The sequence below is a fragment of the Phyllobates terribilis genome, unplaced genomic scaffold, assembly GCF_046119375.1.
Source record: "Phyllobates terribilis strain yellow unplaced genomic scaffold, ASM4611937v1 Scaffold_5__5_contigs__length_657084704, whole genome shotgun sequence".
NCBI lineage: Eukaryota > Metazoa > Chordata > Amphibia > Anura > Dendrobatidae > Phyllobates > Phyllobates terribilis.
In genome coordinates, this window is record NW_027362765.1 from 472,329,535 (window position 1) to 472,344,953 (window position 15,419).

Sequence of the window (15,419 nt, forward strand, 5' to 3'; positions counted from 1 at the left end):
CTTAAGTGTTTTCTACTTTAAAAACTCAGTGGGTTCACTTGAGTCTAAAAGATGTCATGTGCATATACCCTAAGGGGGGTTTCACACTTTAAACCTTTGCAGTTTTAGATATTTTAATACTTGTATTTTATATTTCCCATTTCTTGCCAAAGCCACTCTGGCTATGGCTAAAAAATACAGCATGAAAAACACCACTAGTCCTCTGACTCCACATGCATATTAGTTTATAAATTTAATGCATTTTTTAAAAAATAAAATAGTGTGCAATAAAGAGCAAAAATGGAATAAAAGTGAAAAATAACAATTTGCAGGCATGTAAAAGATATAGTTGGAAAAGATTAAGTACGAGTTTAGCTCATGGCGGTGGGTCCATTTCATTCCTAAATTTAAAAAAAAAGAAAAAAGGCTACAAAAATAAACCTCACCTTTCTTTGACTTCGCTCCTATCTTCAGTTTAGACGGCCAAGCGATCTGCGTATTTGTTTCTTCCATAATCTGCAGAAAGAAAGTGAATGCATCATAAGTAATTTAATTGTTCCCCTTTGGTTTCAAGCAAGATTCTCACCACCACATCTCGAGTTCACAGTCTGGTCAAGATACAGATTTAATGAAACATCCGATTAGACAAACAGCCTTGATCAGACAGACAGTGACCTTTATTTCTACATAAATATCTACAATGTCAGAGGTTCACAACAAATCAGTTATATATTAATATGCAGTGACTTACGTGTTACTATATAGAATTGTGAACCTACATCCAAAAAGAAGGAAGGATGAGCCATTAGAAGCCATTTCTGACATTGTCAATGGTTGTATGATAATCACAGCGGTAATACTCCTCTACCTCACAGTCAAAGATCTTAATGGCATTTTAATGGGAGTCCTATCACCATTATCAGGATCTCACAATAAAGGCCCCGTCACACTTAGCGACGCTGCAACGATCCAGACAACGATACGACCTGTCAGGGATCGTTGCTGCGTCGCTATGTGGTCGCTGGGGAGCCATCAGGGGAGCAGGCTCACCAGCTATCAGGGGAGCAGGCTCACCAGCTATCAGGGGAGCAGGCTCACCAGCTATCAGGGGAGCAGGCTCACCAGCTATCAGGGGAGCAGGCTCACCAGCTATCAGGGGAGCAGGCTCACCAGCTATCAGGGGAGCAGGCTCACCAGCTATCAGGGGAGCAGGCTCACCAGCTATCAGGGGAGCAGGCTCACCAGCTATCAGGGGAGCAGGCTCACCAGCTATCAGGGGAGCAGGCTCACCAACTATCAGGGGAGCAGGCTCACCAACTATCAGGGGAGCAGGCCTGATCGCTGGTCACACACAGCGATGTGTGCTGACCAGCGGGAGGGCAACGACCAAAAAAAGGTCCAGGACATTCTGCAGCGATCTCACAGCAGGGGCCTGATCGCTGCAAAGTGTCACACATAGCGACATCGCTGGTGAGGTCGCTGTTGCGTCACCAAAACCGTGACACAGCAGCGATCTCGCTAGCGATCTCGCTATGTGAGACGGGGGCTTAACTAGATCAGCATCTTTAAGTGGTAGACCTGCAATTGAAAGCCATGTGGTCCATCAAACACTAATTTGGTTTATTGCAGTAAGATTTTTAATATTACAAATATACAGACCACAAATAGTTATGAGTCAATGTCCCAGCATGATTATAGGCTACATGTTAAATGGACTGTTAGAACAAAAAGGACTGTTCAAACAAAGTACAGGTGTTCGATGCATCATTTAAATTAATCCTCCTATTTGCTTGGTTTCAATCTATCTCTGCCTTTCTCAGGCTCTATGAAGCCAGAGCTGTCAATTAAAGAGGAAGGTGTGGGGAGAGGGAAAATAGGTGGGACAGTATTTAAAATGACAGGCGCTCAGCTTGTGTGGGGAGCAGTGGCTGTTAGGTGGAGGAACCGCAGTTAACCCAAGAGAAGCATGAGTCCGAAAGTGAATAATTACACCCATGTGTTAGTCCCTTTAACTACAAGGCAACCTGTCAGCACAGAATGGCTGTTCAGAGTCCCTTTAACTAAAGAATTTCAGCCAATTATCGTTTTAAAATTTTAGTCAAAATATTTTGCCATGGCCAATGACAATCATGTCTGCCAAAAAAAGTCAGTCTTATTTCAGTTTTTTTTTTCTTTTTAGGCACGTAGTATACAAAACGGTGTATGGGGATTACATTACTGCAAATCACTCACCACTGACCATGCCACTGTGCAAAAAGTTTGTTCCCTAAAGCCCATGTACAAATTAGGTTTAATCTGATATGGTGAGCAATTAAACTATCGGTATGGTCAGCGTAAAACAATTAGCTAAAGAGATGGGTTCATACATCTCTTACCTGACTAGTGTTAGATACGTAAGCCGACATGTTTGAAGCTAAGCAACCAGAGATGCCTGAGCTAAAATCATCAATTTGCCTTACTCAACTTAGTTTTCCCTTGTCACAACCAAGCAGGCATCAATCCAGAAATATTTCCTTCTGGCAGATATTTGCATGCTTATTTTTCATGGTGCATTGCCAAAGACTACATAAAGCCCCTCTGCTTGTAAACGGTCCCTCATCCATATCTGCATTAAGGCAGTCTTCTTTTGCCAATTTTCCTCTGTAATAATGGACATTACCCTGAAACAGAAGTCTGTAGATTATGGGCCACTTGATCATCAAGTGTAGCATCTGGCCTCATCAATGGCTTTGCCTCAAGAGGCTACCAGTAGGCAGACCCAGACTCTTCATTAAAGCCATGGTTTGTTCTAGGTGCAGAAGTGTCCTAGAGGTGGTGACCCAATGAGTGATGGCACTCTTGCATGCACCACACCAATATTTACTTGTACAAACGTAATACAAGGATTTAAAATTCCACCTGGATTTTTAATCCATATTTATGTGAACGTTAATTTTTTACTATGTGTTCACTATCCACATTTTTCGTCTTCTTCTTAGGGATCAGTGTCCACATGGGATGTTCTTCCTGCAGTTCTGGCAAGAAGAGCGTAGTCAACACCAGGGCTGTGGAGTCGGTGTTCATTTTGGTAGAGTTTGAGTTGGTCTAAAATAGACAGACTTCTAAAACAAATAATTGGGTACAGTAGTTCAATGCAGGATGTGCTGTAAAATGTTTTCATAAGAATTTGGGTATGTTATGAAATGTCCTACAAATGTCTGTTCTGTTCCTGATCGAAGGATCTCGGCTTCTAGTTGAGATGATTCTGTGCTGCACTTTATGTACACGCTCAGTAGTGAGGCTGTGCTATGGAGTCAGAAGTCCGAGAAATTGACGAGTCGGAGTTGGAAGTTTGGCTTACCGACTCCACAGCCCTGGCTAACAGAATTGCCCTTCGGGATGGCCAGACTGTTCTGTTACTGGCAGACAGATTGTGGCTGGAAGCTAGCCAAACAACTTCTAAACATTGGAGAAGGGAGGGCACGGATCCCTGATCCTTGCTCTGAACTTGTGGCGCACAGGACTGGGGAAAGTTTGTTAGGGGCCCTTCTTTTGGAAACAAAGCAAACTGCATCCCCACACTTTCAGGGCATGCTGCACTCTTTTTTAGCGATTGGATAAATACAATAACATTGTCTTTTCTAGCAAAAAAAAAAACACTGTTTGCAGACAGTGTTAGTTTGGATAATATCAAGCTCATGTATGAGTTGAACACTACCAACCAGGATAGCTACCGCCAAAAAGTGGAAGGCACTAGCTAGAGCTTTTCCTTCTGGCAGAGAGCTAATTTGTATGCAGATACTTTAAAGAAATTTTTTAAAATGTAGCCATAAACTGCAATTTCACAGATCTCTACTGCCTCTGGATGAAAGAAGGTTGGTAAAAAGCACACAACAGTCCTGCTGCGTATCACAATATAAAAAAGTAAAGAGTCAGCTTCTTGGAAACTACAAGTTTGAGAAATTTAGAGGGTGTAGTAAGCTGGTACCAAGAACCTGTCAACCAGGAACTCAGAAGAACTACTGATAAACCTGAGACATCTCTCAGTATCTTTCAATTAGGTGTAGAAATACCAAATCATTTCATTTAATTGATAAAAAAGGGCATAAAAACCCTGCAAGTTGATAAAATAACTTCACACAGGAATGGTTGATAAATAATGGAACATTGCACAATGCAATCGATGCATAATAATGTAACCAACATTACTATCCGCCAGTTTGTTTCACAATTTCTTAGTACTGGCTGTTCATTTTCAGACATTTGTGGTATTTTTTTGTGTAGTGTCATAAATTTTATCCCTTAAACAATACAAAAAAACCAATGGGGTGTGAATGTGATGTCCAGCTCCCTTTTCAGGGAGCTGGACATTACATTCATATAGTTCCCCATGGCTGGGTGTCCATTAGACAGGTCTCAGTCCTCATTTACATTATGTCACTTGACATTTGGTAAGATTTTAATATTCAATGTTAGGACAGTCTCGAATCTGGTCACCTTGACATGGTGGGATGGCTTACTTTTTTTGATCAAAATTGTGTTGACTAAGCATCCTATGTTTCCATGCACTTGCTATTTACTGCAAGGCATTTGCTTATTTTGTTTTTATCTTAGACTTTGTTTAGTGGCCCGTGTGAACAGGCGCGTACACGCTGCATGAACAAACTTATATTCCAGTTCATCTCTTTAAAAACAAAAACCTAAAACATTACAATTAATCAGCCAGTTTGTTTCACAATTTCATAGTATTCACTGTTCACTTTCAGACGTTTGTGGTATGTTTGTAGAATTTTTAGTAGTTTTTGTGACCACAGTTTTAGAGCGGGTAGGGGGTTTGTCACCCACGCAATATGATTTTAAAGGTGCCAATGAGTTTTTATGGCAGCTGGGGTCAAACAGACATCCAGGTCTGCAATAAACTTAAATTATTCCATAAATACAAAGAAAACAGACAAGTATACACAAGAGAAGGGTTTTAAAAATATCCATTATCTTAGGCAACATCCCAATATGCATATTTTTGGGTCTACATTCAATAAAAGCTAGACATCTTTATGGGCAAACAAAATAATTTCCCACAACCAAAGCAGTTTAGGATAACACCACATTAAATTTAACAAGTACACTATCTGTAAGACAGAACATTTAGAATTCTGCCTCAGCGCCATTTTTTTTTTTTTTTTTTTTTTTTTTTTTTTTTTAAAGAGTGAAATGCTATCAGAAAACTTTATAAAAATACAAGTATGCAGAAAACTGACAAATCGAAACAATGCAGTGAAAACACCAAGGTTACTTACCGGTAGCCGTTTTTTCCTGAACCCATGACAGCACACCTTGAAAGAGTGATCCACCCCACCAGGGACAGGAAACATTCTGAAATAAAAGGGCGGTACCGCTCCCTCGCTTCAGTTGTTTACAGAGCATTGAGAGGACCTCCCAAAAAGGTTAGGCATATAACCAACGCTATATCTATATCTATATCTATAACCCAAAACAGTGCACACCAGGGTGTGAGAAACAGAAAAATAGGGGGGGGGGGGGGGGGACTACAGGTGCTGTCATGGGTTCAGGAAAAACCAGCTACCGGAAAGTAACCTTGGTGTTTTCCCCTCACCCATGACAGCACACCTTGAGAGAATTTTGGAGAATTATGAGCACCCTAGGGAGGGACCACAGCCTGAAGTACCCTTCTCCCAAAGGTGAGGTCAGAGGAGGACAGATCTAACCGATAGTGTTTAAAGAAGGTGGATGGTGTAGACCAAGTAGCAGCTTTACATATCTGATCGATTGAGACGTCTGCCCTTTCTGCCCAGGAGGTTGCGACTGCTCTGGTGGAATGAGCCCTGACATTGTCCGTGGCCGGAACTCCTGTGGACATATACGCTAAACAAATGGCCTCCCTAAGCCACTTAGAAATTGTACCCTTGGACACTCCGTGACCTTTCCTATTCCCCTGAAAGGCCAGGAACAAGGAATGGTCCTTCCTCCATACACTAGTCATGTTAATGTACTGTAGTAGGGATCTTATAACATCTAGGTTATGGAATCTAACTTCTCCTGGGTTTTTAGGATTGCTGCAAAACGAGGGAAGTACAATCTCCTGGTTACAGTGAAATCTAGATACCACTTTGGGAAGGTATGCTGATCTGGACGCAAGGTGACCCTATCATCATAAATTTGTGTGTAGGGAGGATTAACGGAAAGGGCCTGCAGGTCACCCACCCTACGAGCAGACGTTAAGGCCACTAAGAGGATGGTCTTAAGGGTGAGGATCTTTGGAGAGACATCCTGTAGGGGTTCGAACGGGTCACTGGTAAGTGCGTTCAAGACCAAATTCAGGTCCCAGGAAGGAACTCTTAGGGACCGAACCGGTCTGGCTCTGGCACAGGACTTGATAAACCTCGAGACCCACCTGTTCCCAGCCAAGTTACAATTATAGAGCGCCCCCAATGCAGACACCTGAACGTTAAAAGTCCCCGCTGCTAGACCCAGGTCACACCCCTTTTGCAGAAACTCCAGGATTCCCCTGATTGGAGGCTTGTCTGATAATGGGGCATCTATAAATTCTAGGAATTTACCCCAGACTCAGTTATAAATCTTAGTCGTTATTGGTTTCCTACTACCCAGCAAGGTAGAGACTAACCCTGGAGAAAACCCCTTGTTACTTAGTAGTGACCTTTCAAATTCCACGCCGCAAGATGGAAACCTCTGGCTTGGCCGTGGAATACTGGTCCCTGAATGAGAAGGTCTAGCATCTCTGGTAGAACCCAGGGATCTGAAACTGACATTAGTCGAAGCAGGGAGAACCAAGGCCTCTTGGGCCAAAAGGGGGCTATAAGAATTACCCTTGCGCCTTCCTCCCGAATCTTCCTCACCACTGCTGGAACCATTACTAATGGGGGAAAGGCATAGGCCTTCCTCAACTTCCAAGGGATCTGGAGGGCATCCACAGCATGGGGATTTTCTGCTGGATTTAAGGAACAGAATCTGTCTACCTTCCTGTTTGCTCTTGTGGCGAACAGGTCTATGTCTGGCTGTCCCCATAACTGGACAATCTGTTGGAAAACCCACGGGTTTAAAGCTCCATTCCCCTTGTCTTAGGGTATGGCGGCTGAGAAAATCTGCCTTTACGTTTTCCACCCCCTTTATGTGAAGAGCACTGAGGTATGGGAGGTGTCGCTCTGCCAGATGAAGGATTCTGTCTGCCACCGCCATCAGAGCGTGATCTTGTTCCCCCCTGGTGATTCACATAGGCTACTGATGTCCGGTTGTCGGACCTGACCTGGACGTAGTGATCCTGAATGTGAGGAAGGAAGCCTATCAGGGATCTCTCTACTGCCCAAAGTTCTTTTATGTTTGAGGATGCCCCCATCTCGTGGTATGTCCAGTGACCCTGTATTGAGAGCTCTGCCAGATGACCTGCCCATACGTTACTGCTCACATCGGTCGTAATCACCCGATCTACTGGTCTGGACCACTGTACGCCTGAGGTCAGATTTCCCTTGTCTGTCCACCATGAAAGGGAATCTACAGCTTCTGGGGAGAGAGAACTTGCTTTCTAAATGCCCGTTGAAGGACCTCTGTGCTGACAGGACCTCCCACTGAAAAAGTCTCATATGCCCCTGAGCCCATTTGACTGCTGGGAGACAAGTAGTCATAGAGCCCAGGAGGGACATTGCCTCTCTTAGGGATATCACTGGAGATTGCATGGCTTTCAAGACTAAAATGATCAATTTTCAGACCTTGTCTTCTGGGAGGAAGCAGGCTTGGAGATGAGAGTCCAGGATTAGACCTAGGAAGATCTGATTCCTTGAGGGGATTAGTTTTGACTTTTGGGAACTTTCCAACCACCCTAGCTGATGCAACACCGCTGTGACTTCTAGAAGTTGACTGGAGCAGTGGACTTCTGATTTCCCTATTAAGAAGTCGTCTAAATAGGGCACGATCACTACGTTCTTGATTCGTAGAAAGGCTGTTACTTCCGCTATTAGTTTTGTGAATATTCTCGGGGCTATGGAGAGGCCGAAGGGTAGGGCAGCAAACTGAAAATGCTTCAGCTCTTTCTGAATGAACAGGGCTACTCTCAGACACTTCTGGTAGTTTGGATGAATTGGGACGTGATAATATGCGTCCTTCAAGTCTATTACTGCCATAAAGCAATTGTGGTGCAAGAGCTTCACTGCCAAGCTCACTGACTCCATCTTGAAAGTCTGGTTTTCTACTAACTGGTTCAGACTCCTGAGGTTGATGATGTCCTTAAGGACCCGTTTTTTTTTTTGTTTTTGTTTTTTATCATGAACAGAGGGGAATAGAATCCCTTCCCTCTTTGTGGTATCGGCACTTCGAGAAGGACCCGTTTCCTTACTAGCGCTAATATTTCTGCTTCCAGTGCTATTTGTTCTTCCTGGACCTAACTTTTGGGGGTAACCACAAAGGTCAGACAATGGATCTGGCTGAATCGTATCTTCAGGCCACCACTCACAATGTTCAGAATCCAGGGGTTTGCTGTAATTGCTTTCCAAGCTGGAAGAAAGTGGGAAAGCCTCCCCCTTACCTCCGGCTTGGTGCCATTGGGAGGACTTTTTGTATTTGAGGACGGTCCTCCAAACATATAGCCCGACTTATTCTTGGACTTGGTCTCCCATCTTCTCCTGTCTCCTGGCGGGCGATCCCGATTAAATTTTCTCCTCCGAAAACTAAACATTTTTGAGTCCCCTGAAAATCCTGGGAACCCTTTGTTCCTATCGCCCGCCTTGTCTAAAAGGTCTTCCAACTTCTGGCCAAACAGGAGTCTACCGTCACACAGGAGGGAACACAATTTATGCTTGGACTGTAGTTCGCCTGGGCAACCTTTGAGCCACAAGGCCCGTCTGGCAGCATTAGATAGACTTGCTGATATAGCCGAAAGCCTGACAGGCTGCTGAAGAGTCCGCCAGGAAGTTACATAGTTACATAGTTTATAAGGCCGAAAAAAGACAAGCGTCCATCCAGTTCAGCCTATTTCTTGTGCACTGCAGCTATTCCGCTATTCCTATACCATGCGGTATAGGCCAATTTACATCATTGACGAAAAATTCACCTCCCGACACCAATCTGGCAGTTAGATTAAATCCCTGGATTAATTAACTATCACTAAGCATAAGATGTAATTTTATTGTTCTCAAGAAAGGCATCCAGGCCTCTCTTGAACTCATTGAGTTGGACATCACCACTTTCTCTCCCAGAGAGTTCCAGAGTCTCACGGCTCTGACCGTAAAGAATCCCCTTCTATGCTGGTGCAGGAACCTCCTTTCCTCCAGACGCATAGTGTGCCCCCTCGTCTTTGTCACCATCCTTGGTATAAACAGGTCATGGGAGAGATCTCTGTACAGCCCCCTGATGTATTTATACATGTTTATGAGGTCTCCCCTAAGCCTTCACTTTTCCAATGTAAATAGGCCTAATTTTGACAACCTCTCTGGGTATTCTAGTCCCTCCATTCCCTTTATTACCTTAGTCGCCCTCCTTTGTACCCTCTCTAGCTCAAATATGTCTTTCCTGAGCACCGGAGCCCAGAACTGTGCACAATATTCTAAGTGCGGCCTTACCAGCGCTTTATACAGAGGAAGAACAATGTTCTCATCATATGCCCCTATTCCTCTTCTGATGCATGCCATGACTCTATTTGCCTTCGCAGCTGCTGCCTGACACTGGGCACTCCAATTTAATTTGCTATTAACCAAGACGCCCAGGTCCTTCTCCATGTCAGATTTCCCCAACGGTTTCCCATTTAATATGTATGGGTGACTGCTGTTTTTCTTTCCCATGTGCATGACCTTACATTTATCGGCATTCAACCCCATTTGCCATTTTTTGGCCCAACTCCCCAATTTATCTAAATCCTCCTGTAGCTGTGCCCTATCCTCATCTGTATTAACTACTTTACAAAGTTTAGTATCATCTGCAAATATTGCTATTTTACTATGCAACCCTTCCACTAGATCATTAATAAATATATTAAATAATATAGGGCCCAAGACAGACCCTTGAGGCACCCCGCTAGTAACCCTGACACACCCTGAGCTTACTCCATTGATAACCACCCTCTGCTTTCTATCACTCAGCCAGCTATTTACCCACTTACACACATTATCCCCCAGACCAAGCATTCTCATTTTATATACCAACCTTTTGTGTGGCACGGTATCAAACGCTTTGGAGAAGTCAAGGTATACAACATCCACTGACTCTCCCCGGTCCAGCTGTGAGCTCACCTCCTCGTAGAAGGCGATCAGGTTTGTTTGGCAGGAGCGATCCCTCATGAATCCATGTTGATATGGAGTTAGACAGTTATTATCATTAAGATATTCTACAATAGCATCTCTAAGAAATCCTTCAAACAATTTACCCACAACAGACGTTAAGCTTACTGGTCTATAGTTCCCAGGGTCACTTTTAGACCCCTTTTTTAATATTGGTACCACATTTGCTTGGCGCCAGTCTAGTGGGACAGTCCCTGTCCATAAAGAGTGCTTGAATATAAGATAGGCCGATGCTGCCTGCATTAGGGGTAGATTTGAAAGGATTCTATCCCTAGAGACCTTTTTATCCTTAAGTTGGTCCTCCAACTGTTGGAGCCACACCATTAGGGATCTTACCACACAGGTGCCAGCTACCGCTGGCTTCAGGCCTCCTGCTGCAGCTTCCCAAGTGTGACACAGAAAGGAGTCCGCCTTTTTATCAAGGGCATCTTTTAGGACGCCTGAGTCCTCCAAGGGCAGGGAAGATTTTTTGGACGACCTGGCTACAGTCCCGTCAACTTTGGGGATTTTATCCCAAGCCTCAGAGTCCTTCTCTTTGAAGGGGTACCTTCTTTTAGAGAAGGAGGGTAAGGCCCCTGATCTTTCTGGTTTCTTCCACTCTCTGTCAATGAGGCCCTGAATTTTAATGTTTAGCGGAAAGGAGCGTTTTTTTCTCCAAGGCCCGCAAACATAACGTCTTCCCGGGATTTGGATGCTTTCTCCTCCCCCAGACCCATGGTTGATCTGACTGCTCTAACCAGTTTGTCCGTACTCTCAATGGGGAAACAGGGTTTACCGTTATCCGATGAGGAAGAGGATGATGAATCACTCAGCCACAGATCCTCGGACTGGGAGGAATCAGAGTTGGAGGAGACATCTCTATGGGATCTTTTCTTCCCTCTAAGCAACCCCTTCAGGGACCCCCGAGAACCTCTGCGTGGACTATAGATTTCAAATTAGATGCGAAATCCAGGGAATTTTCTGCTATAGTTTTAGCAATGCAGTTCGGGAAAAGCGGCTTTTGCCAATCTATGGGAAGGGAAGTTTGGCATAGGGCACACATTCTGTGCTTTTGCTTGGCGCTACTCTTCTTAGGCTCCTATAAAAGGAAGCACATAAGAGACTTCCACTTACTAAAAGGTGACATTCACGAAGATCACTCACCCCCGGGAGTCACAAACGGGTACTGGATTCGGAGGCTGTAGCGGAACTGATGATTCCTTTCTGGATGGTCTAGAGGCGCTTGACACCTTGCTCCTGCGGCTGCCACTGCGATTGCTCGAGCGGCTGTCCGTATGAGAGGCATCCCTCTTCTTCTTCCGTTGCTGATGGGGGGTTGGGGGGGGGGGGGTTAGCTGCTGCTCTTGGCTATTCTGATCAGCCATGCTTCAGAAGCGTACCACGCTTCCAGGATAAACCCCCCCCCCCTCTTAAAATAGGGCCATCCAGAACCTCCTCCGGTTCATGGGCCCTCCCACCTTCCCAGGCCGGAGCTCCAATCAGAAAAAAACCGGCCTGGAACGCGTCACAGGGCGCCGCCATCTTGGATCGGGCGCCGCCCCCTGAAGTCACCTGGCACACCTCTCCCAGCGTGCCCAGCGCCGTGACGTCAGGCGTGTCATACCCGGAAGTTACCACTCCGATGCGCGGCCGACAGGAGCGGCAGGGGGAGGACGGCGCCGCGGTCTACAGGAGGACGGAGCCTGCCTCACCGCGTGCGCCCGCTCGGACGCAGGACCCCAGGGGAGCTGCAGACGGCGCTTCTGGAGACTGGAACCCGGTGCACAGGCCAGTGCCCACTCTTCCACACCGGAACAGCCCCAGGTAAGTCTTCTTTCTTCCAGACAGGTTCCCATCAAGGACAGGAAACCAAGTGATCTGTCCTTGGTGGGGCAGATCCCTCTCTCAAGGTGTGCCGTCATGGGTGAGGGGAAAAATTTCTGCGAGTTTAAGACCCAAACCTTGAAAGAAAAAAAAACTCAAACCTAGTGTAGGCTGGGTTCACACCATTTGGTTGCCTTACATTTACTGTGTATGCTCAGAAACTTCTTAAATTATACACACCAAGCCCCAATTCACCAATGTGTTTAATCCTACGTCTTCTGGCGTAAACACTTTGAAAAGTCATAATTTTTGTGAAACACAAAGTTGGCAATTTCACGTCAGTCCCAGCAAGCTCTGCCAAATTAGGTGGAGAATGGGTAGGAGGACGTGTGGTGGTGCCCACCTGCCAATTTCATCATAAATTATGTTACACTAGTAACAGAAATGGTACTTCAGTTGACTGGAGAAGCATTTCTAGAGAAGAGGAGAGGAGCCAAGTTCATTAAGTGGTGTGCGCCTCTTACCCCACCACATATCTTCATTAAGACTGGCATATTTAACACCAGTCATAACTAATTGGGACCCTAATGTGTCGAGTTGGACTGCAAGACAGGTGAATAGTGTGTTACTTTTACCACTGTCTGGCACAAACAGGTCAGCAAGTTCTAAAAAAAAAAAAAAAGTTCTGGAAAGCTCATTAGAAAATGCTTTCCCATCCTGTGTGGTCCAGCAGTAAAGAAAAAATAAAATACGTCAAACATACAGTTTAACAAGTGGAAATCTTTGGGCGATGGCTGATGGTGTGTAAACTGTTTAACTAATACATAATAGGCTTTTCAATAGCTTTTCATGACAGGTTGGTTAAATAGATACGATTATAGCCTATAAGCGACAGAGCTGCTAAATAGAGGCTCAACAATGGTATCCATCACCTATGGGTAATAAATGTCTAACGGATCCTATGTTAGTCTGCGCAAGTCACTTTTAGGCATTAGTCACAGACTGTTTAATCTACAGGTCAGGAGCGCTTACATTTAATAGAGGACATAAAATTTGATTTAAAAAAAACTCTAACATTGCCTTCAAAAACAGTAAAATTACAATCCAGAGTTCAGCATAAAGTGATTTTAGCTGAAATACTCAGCCAAGCCAAAGCTTAAAAACAAATCCTAATATTAAGTGAGAAACCCCAACTTTTTTATTTTTTTATTTTTTTTTTAACAGTAGAATATACAGCTAAAAGGGAAATCAAGACTTGGGGACATTAAGTCACTTTTTTAAGCTGCATTAATATGACACAATGAGCCAGAAGAGAGAAAAAAAAAGTTAATGGAAATGGGAGAAACAAGGCAGCATTCAAGTATTTATTGTTGAAGAACTGTAGAGACCAATGACAAGAACAGGCCATCTCTCCTCTACAAAATGCATTCTCCAAGACCTCATTTTACATTCATACATAAATTTTTCAAGTATGCATTTTTCAACTGATGGAGCAAGTATCCATTATAGTCTATGGGGCTCTTCATAGATCCATGTTTTTTGGTTGATTTTTTGGGGGAGTGGGAGGGGGGGGAGAACAGTAGTGTCAGATCAAAAAATGGACATGTCCTTGGAATTTTGAGTGACTCCAAGTCTATGGGTCAGTGAAAATCATGAACGGCATTAATATACAGTCCACGTGCTGTCCACGTATAAAATAGTTGCAAAGTATAAGAGAAGCTTAGACAAATTATTTTCAGGGAAAACCAAATTCAGCACTGAAAAATTTGATCAGAAACACTGAATATGATTAACGGACCATGTTTTTACATAAAAAGAATCACAGACGTCTGAACAATTTCATGCTTTCGCATGAATTGCAGGAAGCCATCTTTTTAACCAATTTTTAAGTTTGTATTTCTTCTTTTCACTACATTGAAGTCTTATTTACATTACCAACTTTGTAGGGCCTCATTCACACATCTGTGTTTGATAGCGTTTTTCATGCGACAGGTTCCCTTCAATCTGCAGATCTGGAGTAAATCTGCAAGTTACTAGCCTTCTGAACCTGCCCAACGCCAGCAGTTAGACCCTCGCTGCCAGGAGGAAATTAACTTGATTCCTTCCTGTAGCGTTCGGGTTTCGGGCACAAGGGCAGAGCCGGCACATGTTCAGTCACTGCTCTGTGTATAGAGGGCGGCTGCTGTAACCGTGCCCCTGATACTGACTGACAGCTCGCTCAGCAGCAGAGCTAGCTGTCAGTCAGTGCTGGGGGTCGCAGTTACAGCAGCCACCCTCTATACACAGAGCAGTGACTGAAACCCGAACGCTACGGGCAGAAATAAAGTTAATTTCCATCCTGCAGCATAGGTCCGGCCAGGTTCATAATGCTATTAACAGATTAACCCCATACTTGCTGGTTAATAGCTTTTTTTTTCACGTGACAGGTTTCATCTAAACACGTACGTTAAAAATGGTAACTGTTTTCAAGGATGGATAACTTGATAAAAAATTACAAAGCTTCCCAAATTCTTTGTAAAGTCAAATATAAATAGGTGTCTTGGGGGTAATTCTTCTCCTTATGGAGTGACATGCCTGACAAGCAAGGGTAAGTAACCTTCTAGGCTATGCAGTGCTCCTCTGGGTAATTAAATATGCAAATTGTTTCTCAAGAGAGGAAAAGCACTAACTAGTGCCACCTATTGGAAGTAGCAATCCTAAAAATCCTCTTCCTCTAAGAAGAGACAATTTATTATCCCAGAGGAGCATTGCATGGCCTATAAAGCCTCCTTACTCAGGCATGTCACTCTCCATAAAGGAGAAATCTTACCTCTTAAAGGGAATCTGTCACCTCCCTGGGAGATATCAGACCTCTACTATGGCCATAGAGATGATAGAAAAGTAAATCTATACTTACCTGTATGGCCCATAGCAGAGGTCTGATTGCAGAGAAATCTGGTTTTATAAAGTCTGTTTTCCAGAGGTTTGGTGTCCAGGGAACGCCAAGAAAACACCTCCCATCTGCTTACTATTCCCCTAAATCGCCGCCTCTGTGCTAAATGACCATATTCTTCCCCTCCCCTGCACGTCACAGGGCCCTGTGACGTGCCCTGCTCTGCAGCCCCTCCTGCGCATGCGCAAAGCGCCACTCACATGGGGCACGCTTTGTTTCCCTCCTGCCCCGTTTGGCTGTGTTCTGCCAGCGGAGCGGAAGTCTCCGTGACTCATCATCGCTTGCATAATGCAAGACTGCGGACAGTACGCAGCCAAATGGGGCCGGAGGGAAACAACGCGCGCTCCATGGGCAGTGGGAAGAGTGGAGGACAAGCGCCAGCTTTGGCTCATCTTATGGATGTGCCATTTCTGGGACTGCTCAAG

The 15,419-nt window shown here is 44.5% G+C and overlaps 1 protein-coding gene across 7 annotated transcripts in view; it reads right to left on the minus strand.

The window, feature by feature from the left end:
- The window catches only part of BICC1 (BicC family RNA binding protein 1), a 304,780-nt gene that overhangs the window by 80,577 nt on the left and 208,784 nt on the right, over positions 1-15,419 (minus strand). For all 7 annotated transcript variants that reach the window (XM_073685482.1, XM_073685481.1, XM_073685480.1 and 4 more), the window contains one exon: positions 426-495. In XM_073685482.1, coding sequence (XP_073541583.1) covers positions 426-492 — 67 coding nt within the window. In that variant the 5' untranslated portion in view covers positions 493-495. The remainder of the gene's footprint in view (positions 1-425; positions 496-15,419) is intronic.